Source organism: Piliocolobus tephrosceles, chromosome 9 (genome assembly GCF_002776525.5).
Source record: "Piliocolobus tephrosceles isolate RC106 chromosome 9, ASM277652v3, whole genome shotgun sequence".
In the NCBI taxonomy this organism is placed as follows: Eukaryota; Metazoa; Chordata; class Mammalia; order Primates; family Cercopithecidae; genus Piliocolobus; species Piliocolobus tephrosceles.
The window spans coordinates 108,370,075-108,391,614 of NC_045442.1; the positions used below are offsets into that span (position 1 = coordinate 108,370,075).

The 21,540-nt window shown below is 37.2% G+C and overlaps 1 protein-coding gene across 4 annotated transcripts in view; it reads right to left on the reverse strand.

Moving 5' to 3' along the window:
* The window catches only part of ARMC3 (armadillo repeat containing 3), a 122,800-nt gene that overhangs the window by 39,575 nt on the left and 61,685 nt on the right, over positions 1–21,540 (reverse strand). For all 4 annotated transcript variants that reach the window (XM_023223229.2, XM_023223225.3, XM_023223224.3 and 1 more), the window contains 3 exons: positions 18,826–18,978; positions 18,617–18,722; positions 1,727–1,976 (listed from right to left, as the gene is read on the reverse strand). In XM_023223229.2, coding sequence (XP_023078997.1) covers positions 1,727–1,976; positions 18,617–18,722; positions 18,826–18,978 — 509 coding nt within the window. The remainder of the gene's footprint in view (positions 1–1,726; positions 1,977–18,616; positions 18,723–18,825; positions 18,979–21,540) is intronic.

A 21,540-nucleotide genomic window follows, 5' to 3' on the forward strand; every position in this document is an offset into this window, starting at 1 on the left:
TAGGAGGGGAGGGAAAAAAGTAAAGGGTCTCCCGCATATTCCAGGAAGTAGGTGGGTGCCCCTGCAGGCTGCATGGAGGTATAAACAGGACCCTTGTTTGTCACTGTGCTCCTGATACGCAGCAGAGCACCTGGCATGCAGTAGTTGGTAAATACATATCTGGTGCCTACCACTACCTGAGTGGGTGATCACAAATGAAGTGAGTCAATGGGAACAAACAAGGGAGACGGAATAGAGATCAAAGAGACAGAAGAAAAAGATTAGGCAGTTATTTGAGCAGACAGCATAGTGTGAAGCATGGGCTCTAGACCCAGATGTGTTCTCATATCCCTGACTCGCCTCTTACCAACTCTGCTTTGAGCGTATTTCTTTAAGCCTCATTTTCCTTATCTGTAATATGGGGATTACAAACGTACCTATCTCAAATGAGGCTTAAATGCATGTAAAGTGCTTAGCACTGGCACATAGCAGATGCCCAATAAACGTTGGTTTTGTTATTTTTATGGGACAGAGAAGAACAAAGTCCCAGGCTGTTCACATGAGTGCCATGGTGACATGAAAATGTGAGAAAATTGAGAAAAATAAAAAGATCTTTGTTGATTTAAGTTCAGTTGCATTTTTATTCTTTAAGGAGGCAGAGTCTTTTTGTAGAGATGTGGATCTCCCTATGTTGCCAAGGCTGGCCTCGAACTCCTGGCCTCAAGCAATCCACCTTCCTCGGCCTCCCAAAGTGCTGGGATAACAAGCGTGAGCCACCGCACTTGTTTAAATAAAGTTTTAAATAAAGTTTTTCTGAAGATTTAATAGGATCACCATAAACTATCAAGGACATTTTTATATAATAGATTTTTATTAGTATTTATAATAAATAAATACTAATAAAGTTTTTCTGAAGATTTAATAGGATCACCATAAACTATCAAGGACATTTTTATATAATAGATTTTCAGAAAAATGCAGTTGTATGTTTTAAAAATAAGAAATATAAGAGAAACACAAGAGTACATTATAACCCACATGTATAATTTAAAGAGTCCTAGTAAAAAGCACACCTGTTTGTCTACTATTCAGCTTAAGAGATGACCATTTCAATGACACTGAAATTCTACCCGATTACATGCCCCCCTTTCTCCCTACAGAAGCAACCACTTTCTTGAATTTCGGATTCAGCATTCCCTCAATTTTCTTTACAGTTTTAACTTATATGTATGCATGCCAAAACAGCAGAGTGCTTAGCTTTGCATCCTTTCGAAGGTTACATAAATGGAATCATAAGTATGTATTTTTCTACAATTTGTTTTTGCTTGGCATAATGCTTGTGAACTCATCTCTGTTGACATGTGGGGCTGTAGCTCGTTGATTTTCACTGACATGAGATTCTATTTTATGGCTACAGCACAATGCATTATCCATGTTCTTAACAATTGGACAATCGGCGTGTTTTCAGTTGTGTAGATATTTTAAACAATGCTTGCTGGTACACAGAGGCAACAGATTCTCTTAGGTTTATACTTAGAAACAGAATTGCTGGGTTTACAAGGCATGGTCACCTTCTTTGCTAATAAACCAAACAAGAAAAGACAATGCCAATTTGTTTTCCACTGTTTTACTAGTTTTGAAGGACTTAAATGATAGGTAGGTTCAATCACTTAAAAATGTTTCAAATGAATCCACCAGTAGGTACTAACCAGAAAAATGAGAGAACACATGTTATTAAAATCCTCACCTCTGTCCGGGCCTCAACGTCACACGCAGTTGCGGCGACAGCGAGAGCAGCTTTGCTCTGCACGACTGTGTTTGCAGAACGCAGTGGGCTGATGATGGCATGCATGATGTCGTGATTCTGTATGTTCAGGCGCAGGGGCTCCTGCATGGCCATGTTCGTTAATACTGTAGCAGCGTTGGCAATGGCTCCATCTCGTTTACTAGACAGGACGTTTATTAATGGATCAATACCATCAGCTTCAGCAGCAGCGCTGAGTAAATGAAGGAGAAATGAATGTGATTCATCTGAATTCAAAAAATTATCTTTGGAGCATGCAACTGAGCTGCTAAAACAAATGAGTACAGAAATACAATTTTAGAAATAAATTAATTTGCCATGCAATGAACGCAGAATCGAGCGCTAGTGATTTAAACGGAGTCTGGAAAATTTTGAGCTATGAATGAGTTTAAATAATTCTTTTTCTACTTGTGCAGCTTTTGGTTATAGAAAAATATATCATTACTACTTTTTAGAAACCTCAGAAATAGATGACTACTACTTCTTAAAAAAAATGGTACAACCATTATTATTATTTTTATTTACTTATAAGACCAGGAAATTCTATTTAAAGAAACTCTTATATGATTCCACACATGAACCATAAAATTCTTAGAAAGTTTTCTTGAAGATAACATATTCCTACCAATTAAGGAAACAAAAGCCTTACAAAGTAGGAATGAGTGAGTATGGGAACTCCTGATTTAAGTTAAAATTCATTAGCCTGTCTTCCTCTTCTTCAAATCAGGTTGTTAACTGCAGGCAAAGGTTAACAGAACCAGCAAATCATTCTGCATGAGAATACTGCTTTTACAAATTAAACATTAAAGATCAAAGTCATGATATGGATATCAATAGATAATTTTAGTAATGTAGGCATATTCAGTTATTAAATTTCCTGTCTCTAATATAAAAAGACTACAGTTACTATTAATATACTAACATTTTTTCACAATTAGGTAACCTGTATCTTCTTTTAAGAGCACAGAATAGCCCCTGTTTTTGAGCACCTGGTTTTCCCAGGCAGTCTCCCATCCAAGTTCTAGCCAGTCCCTACCCTGCTTAGCTTCCAAGATCAAGCCAGGGTCGAAGGGCTCCAGACACCAGCTGTCCTGGTTTTTAAATCAGTTTAAAGCTCATAGGTAGTAAAAATAAAAATGAGAGCATTTTAATGAGTGGGAGATAATTTAGTTATGTTCTTCAATGTTTGGAATTGCTATAAATAGGAGATGTTCCAAGCAATAAGATAAAGAGAGCATCCTGGTTTTAAAGGGAGACCCAAAATTCTGTTTTCAAAATCCATTTAAATCATCATAGTAATAGAAGTCAAGACAGTAAAAATACTTGAGATGTCAATAATATGAACATCTCTTTCATGTTTTTGACACTTTTTTTCATTTAGGATTATATAAGAATAACCAAAATTTAAAAAAAAAATTGAAACTATATGATTCAGCCCATCACCCTGTATTGTGATGAATTAAATTTAATTTGGTACTGTCACCTCAATTTGCTTATTGTGAAGGAGGATTCACAACCTCAAGAAAAGAAGTTATGACAATCGTCCATCAGAGAGGAGGTAAATGAAATCTCCATAAAAAGACTGGTAGCCGTAGGTGTAAGGAGGCTGTGGCTGTGGCACCAGCTCTGAAAGAAACTGAACCACAGTGACTGGGCAGGAATGTAACGAAGAGGGACAGCAGCTCTGGAGAATGAAGGGCTCAGTTGGTGTCACCCTCGCAGGACCACCTCCCAGCCTGGCTTATATAAACCAGTCCATCAAACACACCACATCCCACAAAGGCAAAAGCAGAGCCTCGCTTCATTTCTACTCATTCTCCAGTCCTTGTACATTTAACCCTTCTTTGGTATCTCCCATTCCTTCTCTAGGATGATGTCCCTTAAAATTAAAATTTGGTTAGATGACAAGGAACCAAAATTTACCTCTACAAAAATATCCAAAGACCTTGCACCACTCACTATAATAGCCCAGAGGTCAGCATTTAATTTCCTTTCCTAGGGGATAAAATAAGCATTCTTAAGATAATTTCACTTTTCATCTTCTCTCCTATTATTAATTGGCATGGTGTTCATTAGCTTTTATGAAAGAGGGAAAAGTTGGAGGTTCTAATATATTAGTTTATCAGAAACATCTCATATTTTTACAATGGAAATATTGAATACTTTTTACAACTGCCAGCAAAAATGTTAAATTATACATATTTTCTAATTAATAATATATACTTAACCTCCTCAAAAATCATTTTTTCCTTTAACTTATTTTTCAGGTATTTAATGCAATCAGCCCCTTAAAACAAATACCTTGTATTTTTTAATCATTGTAAACATGGCTTGGCCAAAATGCATGATTCCTTTGTCACTTGGTGGTTTTCCTTGAGAATGTTCACTTTTTAAAACATCCTGGAGAGTTAAGAAAAAGCATACAATTGCAGGGTACTTCAATGGCATCCAGGATAGAGGCAGAAGTATTTTAAGTAAATGCGTACAATAAATTCTCAAAGACTTTGTCTTTTGTGTGTACCAGGGAGTTTCTGGAAAACTAAGGGAGTTCGCAGGGTCATACATCATCTTTTTCGCTTGTCTTGTAAACTAAGACACTAAGAAAAATTAGATCATGGAGATACAGGAATTTACATCAGGTTTATCTGAACACTCAGCCTTTCTGCTTTGATTTTGTTTCTTTTTTTCTCCTCTACAAAGGCATGTTTTGACTTGGTTCATTTATATCTCTACCTTCTGCTCTTTTCTTTGCTCTTCATGGAGACAGTAAAGGGAAATGCATAAAAACCTAGCTGTTTAAAAAACCAAAGATTCTAGTACACAGTGGAATATAGCTTTTACTAAATTGAACATAAATGCCAGCACAGAAAGATGAATTGTGCAGGCACAGCTGGCACAACCTGCATTATATGTACATATTTGCCCATAATTTGCTATATGCAGCACTAAGTCTAAAAAGAATAACTGAGATTAACTTATTATGGTGGAAAATTAAACTATTATTCTTACCTTGAAAAAGCTAATTTTATATATAGAAGTAGAGTGCAGAATTTGTACTTTAAAAAACAAAAAAGAATTGAACAAAATTCTTTTTAAACAAAATTGTTTGTTTAAAAAACAAAAAAGAATTGAATTAATTCTGTTTATTTCAAACCTCAGACATTCTGTTGTATTTTTCCCTGTACACAAGCTGCAGCCTGTCATATTTTTAAAACACATTTTGGTTTCCCAAATAGTATAGCATTATCCAAATGAATGGGATGGAAGTCAAACTGCTTTGTTTTAAAATCCAGAATTATAGGGCCATATGTCATCACAATAATTTGAAAATATTTTCTGATATTTACTATCATTAGTCTCCATCCAGTTGGAGTTTAATCAAGTAAGAGTTTAAAATGTAAATTGGGAACAAAACAAACTAAAAAACAAATATGGGAATGTATAAAAAACATCTGTTTATATCATTTGATAGATGTAAACAGAGGTGAAGCTTGACATGCCATGTGACGTCAATCTATTAGCAACTCCTGCCTATTTTCCTCCTCCATGTTTCTCAAATCTCTCCCTTCTCTCCATCCTCCCACAGAATCCAATTCAGCACCCTCTCTTGTGGGCTGATATAAACCATCTCCTAAGAGGTCTCTCCTCACCCTCTCCAGTCCTTCCTCTGTCTTCCAGCTAAAGTGATGTTTTAAAATTATAACCATATTGCTCCCCTACTTAAACTTTCACGGTTTCCCAGTGCTTATGATAAAGTTCCCAATTTTTTCTTTTTCTTTTTTGTTTTATTTTAAAATTATTTTTCTAGAGATGGAGTCTTGCTATGTTGCCTAGGCTAGTCCTGAACTCCTGGCCTCAAGCAATCCTGCCACCTCGGCCTCCCAAAGAGCTGGAATTACAGGAGTGAGCCACCATGCCTGGCCTACCCCCAAATTTCTGACATGGCCTCTGAGGCCTTACACAAGCGGCCCCCACTTCTCACGCCAGCCCCATGCACCCCCCGCCCTCCCCCGCCCCAGGCCAACTCTTCCTGTTGCTCCGTGCTCTAGGCTTCTCTTGCAGCCTTCAAAAGGCCAGGCGCTTTCCCACATTAGGGCTCCCCTGTGCTGTTCCCATTTCCTGACATCCTTTTGCCCCAGGACAATGCCCAGCCCTCTTTCACAGCTCAGCATATATGTCTTTTCCTGAAGGAGGCACTTTTGGATCCCCAAACTGGATTTCTTTTTAACGTGAGCTCAGAGCATTTGTGTGCTAAATATACACATTTCTTTTTGTTTAAAAATATGATGTTCTGGCATAAATGTTTACATCAGAAGAAAGTAACAATTTAAAAATGTTATTTTGCAGCACTCATGAATGGAATTCAGCAGATTTTTCATTCAAATGCCCAAGCCCCACAGTAAAAGAGCACTTACAGAAAGGACACTAAGAACATCACTGAGGAAAAATTCAAACACAAATAGCATCTATGGCTCACTAAAACTATTGTACGACATCCTGTCTGTGTCTTTGCACTGGTGGCCCCTTTGTCCCAAACACCCTTCACTATCCCTCTGGCACTTGTGGCTGGAGAACACTAGCTCATTCTTCACTGTCTGCTTACCTGTCCCTTCCTCTGCAAAGTCATCTGTGACCATCATAGCCCTCCTTGTGAATCACTCCCTCCTCTGGGCTATGTCTGTACCTGGTACATATCTCTTAGAGGTAATATTTGAGTCTTATTTATATTTTCGGTGCTGAGACGATCAATATATTTTAATTGACTCGAATCAACTCAAGGTGAGTGAGCAGAAATCCACTGCCGGTATTGATGAGGAGGGAGGGGGAACGTGCTCAGCTCAGCTTTAAGTTTGCAAGAAGGGCTAGGAACCAGCAACACTGGGATTTCCGGTTTTATCACTTACAGCTGCTCTTGAAATTGGTTCATTTCCTCCCTGCCCTCATGCTTCTCCAATTATACAGTGAGGTAAGTTTTAGATGGTATTCAAGAAATAAAAATTTGCACTTTAGACTTCTTGGGAATATATTCATCTCTTTTATCAAGGGATATCTGTATTTTGTCTTTGCAGACATTGTTGACTCTGTTTATTTGAGTGTGCACCAGATGACACCATTTGGTACCTTTCAGAGTTGAATCCTTGCTGCAATTTGAGGTTCACATTCAACCCATCTGCAAAGTCTGGTAACGTGAATCAAGGGTGACCTTGGGCAGAACAGAAATCTGTTTAACAGAGCCCACATACAGGGTAATATGTGGAACCCGATGGAACAGATGGTGATATTGGCAATGAGAACCTTGTTTGTTAACAGTGATTACAACCATTCCCACCAGCATGACTTTTCATATGTCTCCGTGAGTTCTGTCACACCAAGGAAGACATATTGGTGGCAGACACGCTGCAAGTGGTCAGGGGCGGTGTGTATGCAGCAGCGACTCAGAGCTGGCATTTTTAAGCCTTGCCGGCTGCAGGAAGTCTGGGCAGGTGGAACACTGGACGTTATGATAAACAGGTCTCCCAGTTGTCACCGTCAGATTTGGAATGCTATAAACAGAATTCCTGACTCTTGTTCCAGCCGGTTTCTCAACAAAGGTAATGATCCAAGAAGTGGCGTGTGTTTGCTAAATTGGTCAATTTCTGAGTCCAGAACAAGGATCATCCCACCGCAGCTCCACAGCTGCAGGACGCTAGTATATGTGCCCCAAACTCTGGCTGAACTCCAGGATTGACAAAACTAGCCAAGAGAACGTTCTTCTTTTAAATAAATATTATTTAAGAAGTTTTTCACAATTAAAGGAGAGAACCAATTATTAAAATGAAGGTTTTAAAATTAACGTAATTAAAGTAAAGCCTAGCCACAGGGGAAAAAATGTGTTTGCATCTATAGCAAAATAAGAAAAATGCCAAAAAATGCTAGGAAATATGTGAAACCAAATTGATTACATCATATTGATGCACCTTAGCAGGTTTCATTTTGAGACTTTCAGAATTTGCTTTGATGTTGCAGCCACGGTGACATTATGCTTTCTCAAAGAGAACAGCATGACTGCAAAGAGAATAGCGAGTGCTACCCCAGCACTTCCACAAAGAGCGTGCATGTTTTTGCTACCGATTTTGAGGCAGTCAATCAAAGTCTGGGGAAATCAAATGTAATTTCCTCCCAAGTGACACGGAGCCTTTATTGACCTATCTGTTCAATCACAATACTTCACCTCCATACATGCTACCTTCTGTTTCAAATGCTAGAATGCCCTACTCGTAATTAACTATCTTCCATCAGCAAAGAACAACTCTCTTTTGCATGGCTGACTTGTCTCCTAATAAAATAAGAATGACGGTCAAGGAGTTAGGATATTCATAATAAATGACTTTTGCAGCTACCAAATGTTTCTGTTTAGCCTGGAAATCAGCCTATTTACATATCTGTCAATGACAAGGGAAACAATCCCAAAGTAATTAGAGATACCATGTTGTTGATATTCTTAACTAAATACTAAGGACGCCGAATGCTCTAGTGTGACAGCAAACAAACAAACAAACAAACAAACAAAAAATCCCTGCACTTGCCAGGACTGGTTTATTCTGAGCAGCTCAGATGTTACTTCTTCAGAGAGCCCTTCCTTGACAAGCCATGTATCATTCTCTAGGCCCCTTTCCTAACCTGGGGCCATGGTCCTCTCTCCACATTATGCTGTTTTAAGTTTACCTACACTGTAATAGTTCTGCAATTATCTTTTTAAAATTACTCATGTACTGCTGGCCTCCCTGACTGAAATGTAGGCCTGATACGTTCCTTTCCTGTGGTACCCAAGAGCCTAGCACAGTGCGCAGCAGGTAAAGAATACCTAGATAATGGTAGAATCACTACCAAAAAAAACCTCAAAACCAAACCAAACCGAAAAAAAAAAAAAAACCCTGCACTCAAGGTGGTAAGTTCCCTACCTTTAGGGATGAAATGATAACAGCTATAAAGATGAATCACATCTGGCCCCCAGTGGAAGCTGGATTCCAGACTCCCTGTGATACGGTTAGGGGGCGATTGCTTACATGCACAAAATACAGTAGATCATTTGTTTCATAGTTTAAAAAGACAGGATGCAGAGAGACTAAAACTTGCTCAAAAGTAAGTTAATCAACAGAGACTGGGGGAAAAAAATCACATGGTTTTCTGACCTTTAATTTATTACTTTTTACATTTTTCAACCTCTTAAGCTTTAAAAAATATAGTATTTTCAAGAAAACAAAAACCAACAGAATTTCCTTGCTTTAGGACATTATTCCTTAGGGAATGGAGAATGAGAAGGAAGAGGAGGCAGAGGAAGCAGAGACGAGGAGAGGGGAGACTGGTGAAAGGAACCCAGGGGAAAAAGGTGGAGGGAGGGTCAGAAGCAAAGAGAAAGGGAAAGGAAGGGATGAAAGACGACTCCAAAGGTGCCTACTGGAGTGAGTACAAGGAGTGCTGGCCATTCAGTCTGGAGGAATTCAAAGAGATCATGAATTTCAGCACAAGGGAAATTTCTGGTGGGGAAAATGTGGACAAGTTAAGCGTCCTGGAGGCATTGATGAGGAAAGAATGAGATAAAAGTTGCCAGGGTGGAGAGTAAGAGGTTCAGTTCCTACCAGCTCCCTGGGGATCTACAGAACAGACCATCTCTGTGAACTGTGAGTAAGCACCGGGCCTTGGTTTCCTCATCTGCAAAATGGGCATGACAATAATATTCCTTCCCCCATAGGACCGCTCTGGGATTTAATGATATATTCCACTCAAGGACTTAGCTCAGTACGTGGCCTATAACTGTCAGCTTTCAACATCATCATCCTCCTCCTCTTAACATTCAGTGAGCCACAGGGGTAGAGAGTTTCAGATCGTGTAAACGTAAGATCATATTGCAAAACTTGTGTGTGTGCAGGAAAATTTCATTTTCAGACAATTTTTAGCTAAACAGCCAAATCTCCTACACCTGCAGGGCTAGAGCTGGGGCAGTTTCCTCAGGAATCCTACTCAAGCCTTTCCACTCAAGTGTAATCAATGAGCGGTAAGGACCATTTCCAGAGTGAAGAAAAATCAAGAGAAATGATTAACATAAAAAGTCAAGGGTTGGTAAAAATAAACTTATATAGGTTTAAGTATGCTTCAAATTGAAAGGGGGGGGGAAATCACATAATATAAAGGTTTCCTCTGAAAATCAGTAATGTTCGAAATTAAACCTGAAAGAGTACTAGCAACTTTAAAAAGAGGTTATGCAAATATCAGTCTCTGCACTGTAGGTAATAAAAGTAGCATGGATAATTTTCTAATTGAACATTTTATGGGATTCATTTGGCCTCACAAAATCAGTAGCTAATCAAATTCAAACTGTTGGTCAAGGTCAGGTGGGCATCCACTGACATGAAATGGAGATGGGGAATCCACTTGTTCTATTGCAAAATTCAACTTTTCATTCTGTGTTTTCCAAATTCAGTATGAATTTTCCAATCCAGTATAACCAATGTTTAGAATAAGATTCCATTGTCCCAGCTACTCGGGAGGCTGAGGCAGGAGAATGGCATGAACCCACGAGACGGAGCTTGCAGTGAGCCAAGATCGCGCCACTGCATTCCAGCCTGGGTGACAGAGTGACACTCTGTCTCAAAAAAAAAAAAAAAAAGATTCCATCAGACAGGGAGGAATCTGGGCTCTAAGGGGCAGAAATGAAAAGCATCCACTCAGTAAACTTGGATGGAAATAATGCAAGAATAATTCTCAGGTTTACCATGAGGACTTCTCCCATTTATTTTATCTAATAATTCCAGAGGACATTTAAGGTAACACGCTAAATACGTTCTTCCAGAGGTCATCCTTAATACAAAACAAAACCTCCTAAAAAGGTATGAAATTAGCTATGTTATCTTGCCAGATACTCATATTGTGAGTATTCTAATTCACATGATCTAGAATTTTGCAACAAAGTGATATAAATAAGAATGTAAAACAAAATCTATTATACAAAGTCAAGAGCAAAAAATCAACTCTAACCATAATAGCAATGAGATTTCTTACATTATGTTGTCCAAGAGTATTACATTTATCCTGTCTGGTTATATAGCACAGAAGATGTCCAGCTACCGGTACAACGAATGCGTCAAAACATTTGTAAATGACTACACCTTAATAGGGGACAAAGTCAAACGCAAGCATCTGTTAAACACACGTTTAGCAGTGGAATATTATCTCTAATAGCACCATGTTGAAATGATTTTCAGATCGGAATCTTTTAAAAATGTTTTGAAAATATTATCTCAGGTACACTGGAGAGTCTTTCAAATTGAATTAACGTACATTTCATTAAACTACAGAGCAGTCCTTCCATTACCTTTTTTGCCCCTCCCCCAACATCCTCCTAAATGGCCACTAGGGGTCAGTATGAAGACGCAGTTCCTTGCGTTGTTAGAAGGGAAAATGGAACTCTCCGAAAACGAAAAACCCTATGCAACAAAGACAATAGCTGTACAACCTCAGCAACATTAAGTGCAACCTGTACATCAAGTCTACAACATGAACTTGCATTTTTCATGGGACTACGTTTTAATTTTGTAAATCACTGTGGATTATCTCTATGGCCAATGCTTCTTTAGTAAAAAGTATTCTAAATGACAGGACTACTTATGTAAGTGGGTCTGTGTAACTGGCCAAGAAGTGTGCTCTAAGAATAGGGTGTTAACATTTGTTTTTCAAAGGGTGATGGGACACATGTCTAGCTATTTCATCTCTTCCTGTACAGGGATGGAGAAGGAAAAGTGAAACTTGTGGTTTGTATTTTGCTAACTTTAAGAGACGGTCCCCCCTTCAGAATGGCCATCCTCAGTCCCTGCACTCAGCCTTCATTCCACCATGAAATATAGGCGATTCTAAGGAATAACCATTAGCCTAAAATCAATAGAATAAAAGAAATGGTAACAATAAATACACAAATACATTACCTTCCCACTAAATTTACTGAATGGGAGAGAGATTTTTCAAAAGGTTTGAAAAGTGCTTTCTATTTCTGCTGGAGAAATTTAACATTCCAGGAAATCACTTCAGATCATGCCCCTCCCTGACAGTACTGAAATGACTGATAAGGAGTTCGGTCACTGTGAGTAAATGCAGCACTGATTTTTCTTGAAGCACTAGATGAAGTATTGACTTTTCTTGAAACATTGTGTGAAGTTCTGTATGTAGCATACGTTCTAAAGTTTTCTCTACAAATTGCATGGCATTCTTTGGCATGATACTCCATGAATAATTCTAATAAGTATTAAAATTAGTCAATGCTTTATTTCTATGTTAGTGAAGAGAATGTTTAATACTGATAATACAAAATGACAAGTCATCCATATATAACGAGGACATTCTACGGTTCCCAAAGCGCTCAAATGCAATCCATATAATTTGGGGGCATTCTGTCTGTTTGTGGAGTCCCTTTGGAGTGTACTGCTCACAATTTCATATTCCCTTGTGCTGTCCTGACCATAGGGAAAACAATAGCAAGACAGTTTCTGGGGAAGAGCTTTGTGTCTCTGGTATTGTAGAAGCTGGCAATGGGCCAGTAATCAATCAATTAATTGTTTTAGTCACCATCTATGTGCTAACATTTGGAACTTTCTTGGGTCACTGCTGTCATGGAAAGTCAAAAGGGGTACAAAAATTAAAAAATAAAAAGCAAAGAAATGGAAAGAAAAGGGTCTCTAAGATTTAGGGAAATAACTCAGTTCTCCATGGGGATAGCATGGAATAATTATGAAGAATCAGGGCTATTGTGATCTATATGTAAACAAGGGACTTATGATCATGCATTTACTGTAACAAAACTTCAGTCTCACTTTTCTATAGGTATTAAAATAATTGTAGTTATTACTGTTTATATTTTTATTTTGTTAATTGCATTTTATTTCCTAAGATAATTGCATCTTTTGAAAACTATCTAGCCAACATTTATACGAATCTTTATTAGTTCTGAACATTTATTCTAATTTTTTTCATGGTTTACCAGTGGCCAAATTTAGTTAGCATTGCCAAAGGGAAGTGAAAAACACTGAACCCTTTTTCTTCTTGGAATAACTTAAACTCTAATTCTGATCAGATCCAACAGATGGCAGTGATGTTATAAATTAATAGTTTAAAACATTCTTTTAATATGTAGGGTCTGCTCCTCGGAGAATAATTCTCTCAGTACTTGCATAAATAATCTGGAACTTTGATATGATTAATTAGATAGAAGCATACAGGATAAATACAACATGAAATTTAGCTGAAAATAATATTTTCTACATCAAAAATAAACAGTTTTCTCATTTCCAAAAGGCATTACAAATTGATAACTGTCAAAGAGATTAGCAGTATACCAAGAAAGGCTATGAGTCCAAACCAACTAAATGGGTTACATTTTTCTATAAAATTCATTATTGCTTCTCGGTTTCCATTTTTATCTGTTCCTTTCTACGGGCATTGTTTTAGCCTTCTCACCTTTTATTTATTCACTTAAAAATAGTTTTACTTTGCTTTCTCCTTTCACTGCTAATAAGTGAATCTGGCTGTTCTTGTCTCCTTTTACTATGCCTTTCTTTATACAAGGCATAGTTATTTTTATTCTTATTCATTGCCTTTTCATATTTTTACCCACTTTAAGTAATCTTTATTCTGTAGATAATAAAGAATTAGAAGTATCAATAGAAAGCTCTTACAGGGAAGCCTCCACTGTTGCTTCTGTTTTCCAAGTTATGTAAAAACAAAGAAAACAATCCTGATGATTGCTTTCTGCTTTAAGTAATGGCCATTATTGATTGTTTGACAACAGACTTTGTTTGTCAAATACACTTTGTTTTCCTCACTGTCCTTTTACTTTTGGGGGTTTTGTTTTGGTTTTTTTGTTTGTTTGTTTTTTGTTTTGTTTTAAGATGGAGTCTCACTCTGTCACCCAGACTGGAGTGAAGTGGCGTGATCTCGGCTCACTGCAACCTCTGCCTACAGGGTTCAAGCGACTCTCATGCCTCAGCCTCCCAAGTAGCTGGGATTCCAGGTATGCACCACCACACCCGGCTAATTTTTGTATTTTTAGTAGAGACGGGGTTTTACCATGTTGGCCAGGCTGGTCTTGCACCCCTGACCTCAAGTGATCCACCCGCCTTGGCTTCCCAAAGTGCTGGGATTACAGATGTGAACCACCTTTGCCTGGTCATTTTTTGGTTCTATTTTTGATGTAAGCCTATTTTCCTTCAAATACCTACTATGGGATGGACACTGTTCTAGATGCTTGGGATGCATCAGTGAATTAAATAGATGAAGGCTGCTCCCTTCGTGGATGCTAGTGGTTGGTGTGGGGGGGTGGGTGGGGGCCGGATGGTGCAGGGAGGTGGGGGTGGTACAGAGAATAAATGATGATAAGTGTACTAGGTGAGTTACCTGCTATGTTAGAAAATGATAAGAGTATGTGAAAAGGGCAGCAGGGAAGGAGTGTTGAGAATATGCATGTGTGGGATGCTATCTTAAGCCGTGTGGTAATGCTAAGTCGCTTCACCAAGGTGACATTGTAACAGAGATGTAAACGGGGTGAGGGAGGGAACCACAGGCTGCCTGGGAAGAGATTTTGCAGGCAAGAGGGTATCACTACAAAGACCTAAGGCAAAACACTCCTGGAAGCAGAATTTACTTCCAGGATATATTTTATGTCTGTTTTACTCTACAACATTAGCCCATTTGTAAGTAAAAGGATTCCTTTTGTTAATAACTTTTAAACTACCATCTCACGTATCCATAACTCAAATACCTGGAAATTTCACATAACCACAACATGAGAATTATCTGTCGGGGTGGGGAATGGCCTCTGAGAAGCAAAAACGATGTACTTACAGAAGAGGCAACAGGCCCTCCTGTGTGGCTTTTATGTAAAATTTGATAAAGCTGGTATCCAAGCTTTTCATGGACAGAAAGGATTTGAAAGGAACTCTGGCAGGGAGGAAGTTAGAGCTCTGCCAGTCAGATCCACTGACAGCAGTGAAAATGAAAAACTGACAGCTCTCAGAAGCTTGATAAGGAATCAGCAAAATGCATCGAAGGTCAAAGGAGCTGTCCCCCTGAATTTATACCCAGTGAGTGGGACAAGCAGAACCCCTTCCCCGAGGGGTCCTGAGAACACCGCCAAGGGTCACATGTCAGCCACTTAGTCAAAATGGCAACCATAACTTTCCCCACCCAAGTTCAGTAACAGCATAATCAGTTCAAAAGGCTGAGAGGGAGCTTAATGCAGAGGCTCAAACCTATAATCCCAACACTTTGGGAGGTCAAGGTAGGAGGATTGCTTGAGCTCAGGAGTTTGAGAGACCAGCGTGGGCAACATGGTAAGACCCCATCTCTTAAAAAAAAAAAAAAAGAAAAGAAAAGAAAAATTAACTGGGTGGGGTGATGCATGCCTGTAATCTCAGCTACTTGCAAGGCTGAGGCAGGAGGATCGCTAGAGCCCAGGAGATTTAGGCTGCAGTGAGCTACGATTGCACCATTGCACTTCAGCCTGAGCAATAGAGTGAGATCCTATCTGAAAAAAAAAAAAAAAAAAAAAAAAAAAAAAAAAAAAAAAAAAAAAAACAGAAGGTTGAGAAGGAAGGATTTTAGAAGATTTAAATTTAAACTTACCACAAATTTTTAAAAGTTTTTTTGGATTAAAAAAGTACATTTTAAAAAACCCACTAAACTTGAATATCTAGGAAACCTCATTCATAAAGAATACCAAATTGGTAAGATCTTTTGGCATGAATTAAGGTGATGATCAGATTACTTTAATAAAGTTGGAAATCTTCTACATAGGGCTATGAATGGTCTGATTATTTATTTATGATTGCTACTAAAATTGCTCATCATCATACTATCTTACTACATTTGAGTGTATTTTTTTGTTATGAGAAAGCAAGATGTGTGAAAATCTGAAATCAGATACATTAGACTATAAATTAATTTACATAAAGATTATAAAATTCTATTTTTAGATTATAAAAAGATTTTTATGAAAAAAAGCATTTGTTATTTTTACAAAAAGGGTTACCACAAAGTACATTTCTCCTTCCCTGGGTTGATTATTTAATTTAGAAAATTTTGATCTACCCACAATTTTCCAAGCAAAAATCTATTACATAAAGGAAATTGCACCAACATTATATGTTACCATGACAACACCAGCGATTACTCAATGCATGAAATGAGCCTCCAATTCCAGAAGATGCCTTGAGTTTAAGAATTAGAGTTTAAAAATTCATTTTAGGCACATTAAGATATGCGTGTAGGAGAAGGGCTGTAGGAGAAGGGTTACATTTTAACATACACAAAATTGGTATTTGCAATGCTTATGTGCATTTTTAAAAATTAAGATAGCAATGATCAAATATTCAAATAGCTACCAAATGCACCTGGAGGAAGTTAACTTTAGGTTTTTGCCTCCTATACTACTTATGTGTGACAGAAAAATAGTTAGAAAACCTTGATTCCAACCACACCAGCAGCAAAGCCACGATGCTTCCTGGGGAGATGATTGAATGGACAGCTACCAAAAGTGATGCCAGAAATACTCACCATGCTGAGTTTAAGCTAACAATTTTTAAAAGACGATCTGAGTAGAAAATTATTTTATTAAAAATAACCAATCACATTTGTTGTCACTTCTGTTATATTTGGCATTACTAATTAAACTCAAGGAGGCTTCTAGAAGGACTATGTGGCTTATTCGTGTTCATTCCTTTTGATTGACTCTAGAATCTTTTGCAACTTCAGTCTTCAGCATTTGGCATAAATCTGTCAAATTTGATTCCACATCCTCTTCAAAAGTATTCATCTTCAATATTTTTTTAGCTCAGAAAATCCCAAGTAAAAATTATATAGACCTCAAGAAACATTCAGAAAGCCACTTTCATTCATGTCCCATTTCCCTTACAAAATACAAAATTAAAAAAAAAGAAACAGAATGGACTGTATATAATAGGTTAAAGAAATAACTACAATTAAAAATTTACAAACAATAAAGTTAAATTATGTAAATAAAGTCGACTGTACTAGAGAAGTCAGGCATCATTTAGTCCTGACTGACCTTTCTATGGTAACAAAATGGAACTATGAGTCAGATGACAAAAATCTGTAAAATAGATAATTAAACTGAGAGAGCAAATCTGAAGGCAGCCCCTTTTAGAACTACTTACCCTCCTAATTTTCTATGATTTTATGTAAAATAAAACAAAAAATATAAGCCAGGCAAACTCACATCAAATCAAGACACCTATATACTCTGGAGGCCTGTTAAAGTATTCTAGATCATATACAAATCTAAATGGACTGGAGAGAGAAATGGTTTAGTGTCTCTGATAAGATTTTTTTTGCACCGCGCGGCCATACTGGAAAAATCACTGAATATGCTATTTTCAAATTGCTACTTACAAGGACTCAATATTCCAGAAGTGTGTGTGCTTTCGTAGAGATAATGATGACCCTTAATTTAGGAAATTACTATGTCAAAGATTGTAGCTATTAAAGGAACACAGTTTTGTTTTGACACTTACGCATTTCTGTTTTGTTTTTATCAGGCAGTTAGATTTGCAGTCATTCCATTAGGATCTTATAAAATATTTGTGTGGGAGAACAGAAAGGGAAAGAAAGGCTAAGAACTATTAAGTATGTGATGGAGGCCGAGGGAGATTTATTTCAAGTTAGAAAAGAGTAATTTTAGCCACGATATCACAAAGCAATAATAAATGAAAGCTAACTAACATACCAAATGAGTTGGAGGGAAGGCAAATAATTATTTTATTTATGGAAGTTGTCTTCAAGAAATTCTTACTGTTTTATAAGGTGGTCTTTATCTCCTGTAGAGGAAAGAACACAGACTTTGGAGTCTGCAGACAGACCTGCATTGATTTCCAGCTCAGCTATTTTGATAAAAATGCATACCCAGGAAAATTAAGTAAGCTTGAAAAGTCTCAGTTTCCTCAACTGCTGGCAGATTATTCTGATAATTTTAAAAATGAGTATAAATTACATACCAGAGTGCTTGGGATACAGAAGGCATTCCTATTCCTTAACTTTTCTTCACAGTATTTGCTCATAATATGCTTTGGTTTGTTTGTTTATTTGTTCGTTTGTTTGTTTGTTTGAAGTGAAGCCTCGCTCTGTGGCCCAGGCTGGAGTGCAATGGCACGATCTCGGCTCACCACGACGTCCCGAGCCACCTCCACGTCCCGAGTTCAAGCGATTCTCCTGCCTCAGCCTCCTTAATAGCTGGGATTACAGGCGCCTGCCACCACGCCCAGCTAATTTTTTGTATTTTTAGTACAACAGGGCTTCACCATGTTGGCCAGGCTAGTCTTGAACTCCCGACCTCAAATGATCCGCCCAGCTCAGTCTCCCAAAGTGCTGAGATTACAGGTGTGAGCCACTGACCTTTTAAATGTTTCTATATTATCTAATGTTTATACCCTTTTAAGATGGATCTTTAAGCATTTTTCCAGATTTATCAAATGCTCATCCGATCTGGTCTTTAACATTTCCAGCATTATTCAGTCTTATTTGTAGAAGCTTCTGCGAGAGTCCTCCTGGTCCCTGAAATCAAATGGCCTACACATTTTCCCAACAAACTCAGAAACAGTTAAGATTTTGTAATATTTTTGGAAAACAGGCCCATCCAATGATTCTATTTTCATAAGGGATTCTGAAGAATAACCCCGAGATAGACCATCTGAAGCAATGCACAGACTATCGTGAAAGTCAATAATTTAGCATGAGAACATCTTGGACTGTGAATTGTTCCACAAGTCAGTGTTGGGTGAGGATCTCTGAACTTACTTTGCATTAGCAGGGTTGCAAGTGGTTAGGTTTGCCAGGGCTAGAGCTGCCGCTTCCCGTACCTCTTCATTGTCACTTTTTAGCAACTGAATTAACTGTGGAATCCCTACAGAAAGAGAAAGGTAAAAAATGTGACTTTTAAAATGCCCATGTGCACTAAAATATGGTAATCTAAAAATGCTTAAAAGAGTTGTTTCCAGTTGGCTTACCCTGATTATTGAAAAAATCTTTGCTGCCTGAATTCTCACACATTGCTGAAATAGCTTGGGAAGCAGCAATTTTAGTTCCATCATTTTCCGAACCCAAAAGGGCTACAAGGCACTTTTCAACCTCTTGTTCGTGAAAAAGTTTTCTATTTTCAGCTTTCATACACCAAAGAGAAAAAAAAATCAGAATTTTAATGCAAAAACTGTGAAGTATTATTACTTTCCCATCCAAAGTCTAATAGGAATTCAAACCATTTGCTAGTTTTAGTACCAGAGTCTAAACTAGACAAAATCTACAATGATTTAACTTTAGAATACACTAATTATGCAAAATGAATCATGGGTGTTTTTTCCTATTCCCTTGTATGAGATCAATATTAGGGCCAAGGAAATTCTATACTAGGAAAAAGGCAAGTTTTTGGATTTAGAAAGCACTAATTTAACACCCGTCATGTACCTGACCTGGTACTCAGTGTTCACACAGGCTATTTGTTCACTAAGGACAAAATCCAGTTTATTTGATGGTTCTTTTAAATATAAAACCCAATATTGGAAGAATGCCTAAGATGTGCAAACTGGTGAGCTGGATGCTTACAACCTTCAGGAGAAGAGCAGAAGAGAGAAGAAAGTAAAAATGAGTTGTAAAGTATGATCCAAGTCTTAAGAAATTTATAGTCTTATATCAAAATACAATCATCATTTTTTTCTCAAACGACAATACATACTTAAGTAGCAAACATTAAAATACTTATTTAATTCCCAGCACTCTGGGAGGCCGAGGCAGGCGGATCACGAGGTCAGGAGATCGAGACCACCCTGGCTAACACGGTGAACACCATCTCTACTAAAAAACACAAAAACTTAGCCAGTCGTGGTGGCGGGCACCTGTGGTCCCAAGCTACTCAGGAGGCTGAGGCAGGAGAATGGCGTGAACCCGCGAGGCGGAGCTTGAAGTGAGCCAAGATCACACCACTACACTCCAGCCTGGGTGACAGAGCAACACTCTGTCTCAAAAAATAATAATAATAATAATAATTATTATTATTATTATTATTTAATTAAATAAAGTTATGTCTACATACCATTATATTCATCCCATTTAAAACACTAAGTTTGAAACCAAAGTATTTTTAATGCTCTTTTGTTCCCTAAACATTGTTTTCTCTTGGCTTCGTTTGATTTTTTAATAAATAACAATCTCATTACTATACTAATTTAAATACTGCATTAAGCTAAATGAGAACATTAAAATAATTTTTTGTTTTGTGTTCTATTAGTTCTAATTTTTTAATGTTCTAGCTAATTCTAAAGAAGTTCCTCTTTATTAAAGTATGTTCTAGAAAAAATATATCAAACTGTTTTGATGAAATAAAGAGGTACCAGAGACTAGTATAAAAAGAAACAACTTACAAATAATTCCTTGCTAAATAATTTGTCTCCTTCAAAAACTTGTCATTGACTTGATTATTTATGAATACCCTTTGTCAAGTTTATAAAATTAACCTTTATAAATTCTATTTTTGTGATTAAAATGGAAGAATGTGTGATATGCACTCAAGATATATAAGAGAATATTCTATTAGAATAAGAATCTTTGCAAAAAATTCTGATAATAATTTAGATTACAATATTTACATGTGGAACTGGTTCATTACTTACAGGTATGTTAATTAACTTGGTTTTTTCCAGAAATATTTTCAGAAATTAACATCAGCTAGGTTTCCATTGTAGTTATGATTTATCCCTTCCTTCAGTGATGACTCAAAAAAAACCATCCTTTTTCACAGAAGCAGTATCACATTTAGATGGCAGCATATTTGCAAATACTTTTGGCTTTTGTTCACCTGATACACAGATATATATTAAGCAATCTGGCAATAACTGGAACAGGCTAACTTATTAATGCTCCTGCTCATTCACTTTAAACCAATCATGAACCATATCCTGTAGTCCTATCATTTTAATCTTTTGGTTCCTTCCTTTCATTTACCATTAGAATTCAGGCAGGCCATAACTATTTTTCATAAAAAAGTTTCAGTTAATACTTAACTCTAAAGTATGTGGCTCCGAAAATGTTTTAAATATACACAGTTCTTACCAATTTTCTCTGAATAAGTAATATCCAAAACTTTTCCAGAGTCTCTGACCTAAAATGCTTAGATTTCTCATTAAGATTTCCCCAATGGCTCTAAACCAAATTTTCTAAACAAAACCCTCTCAGCATGGATTCTATCAGGAAAATTGGCCAAAATGATTAATTTGAAAAAATGAACTTTGGAGTATGTAGTTGTTGCATTCAGAAAACAGTATATTTACAATTATTGAAAAGATTTTAAAAAGTAATTTAAATAGATACTGAGGGCAATTAGTTTCTCAGCCTTGCTGGGAGTGTTCTCAAAATGCAGCTGTGTTCATTAAACCTTAAAAATGCTGACTGCAGCGTGGCTATAATAGATTTAAAAGATGAATTAACATATTAACCAAATACTTTCCTTGAATTGCTACACCAAGAAGTACTTGTGTTTTAATTGCACAGATCATAAAGATGGCAAGATATTTATGCTACTAATAGCATAATGTTCTTTAAAAATAATGTTTGTTCAGTATCCCTAAAATAAAACGCGTAACGTTTTCTTACTGGAAACACATCTCTATGTAATGATACTTTCCTTCATCCATTCTCAGAAGTTGCTATTGTGCCACTTTTGCTCCTGCTGA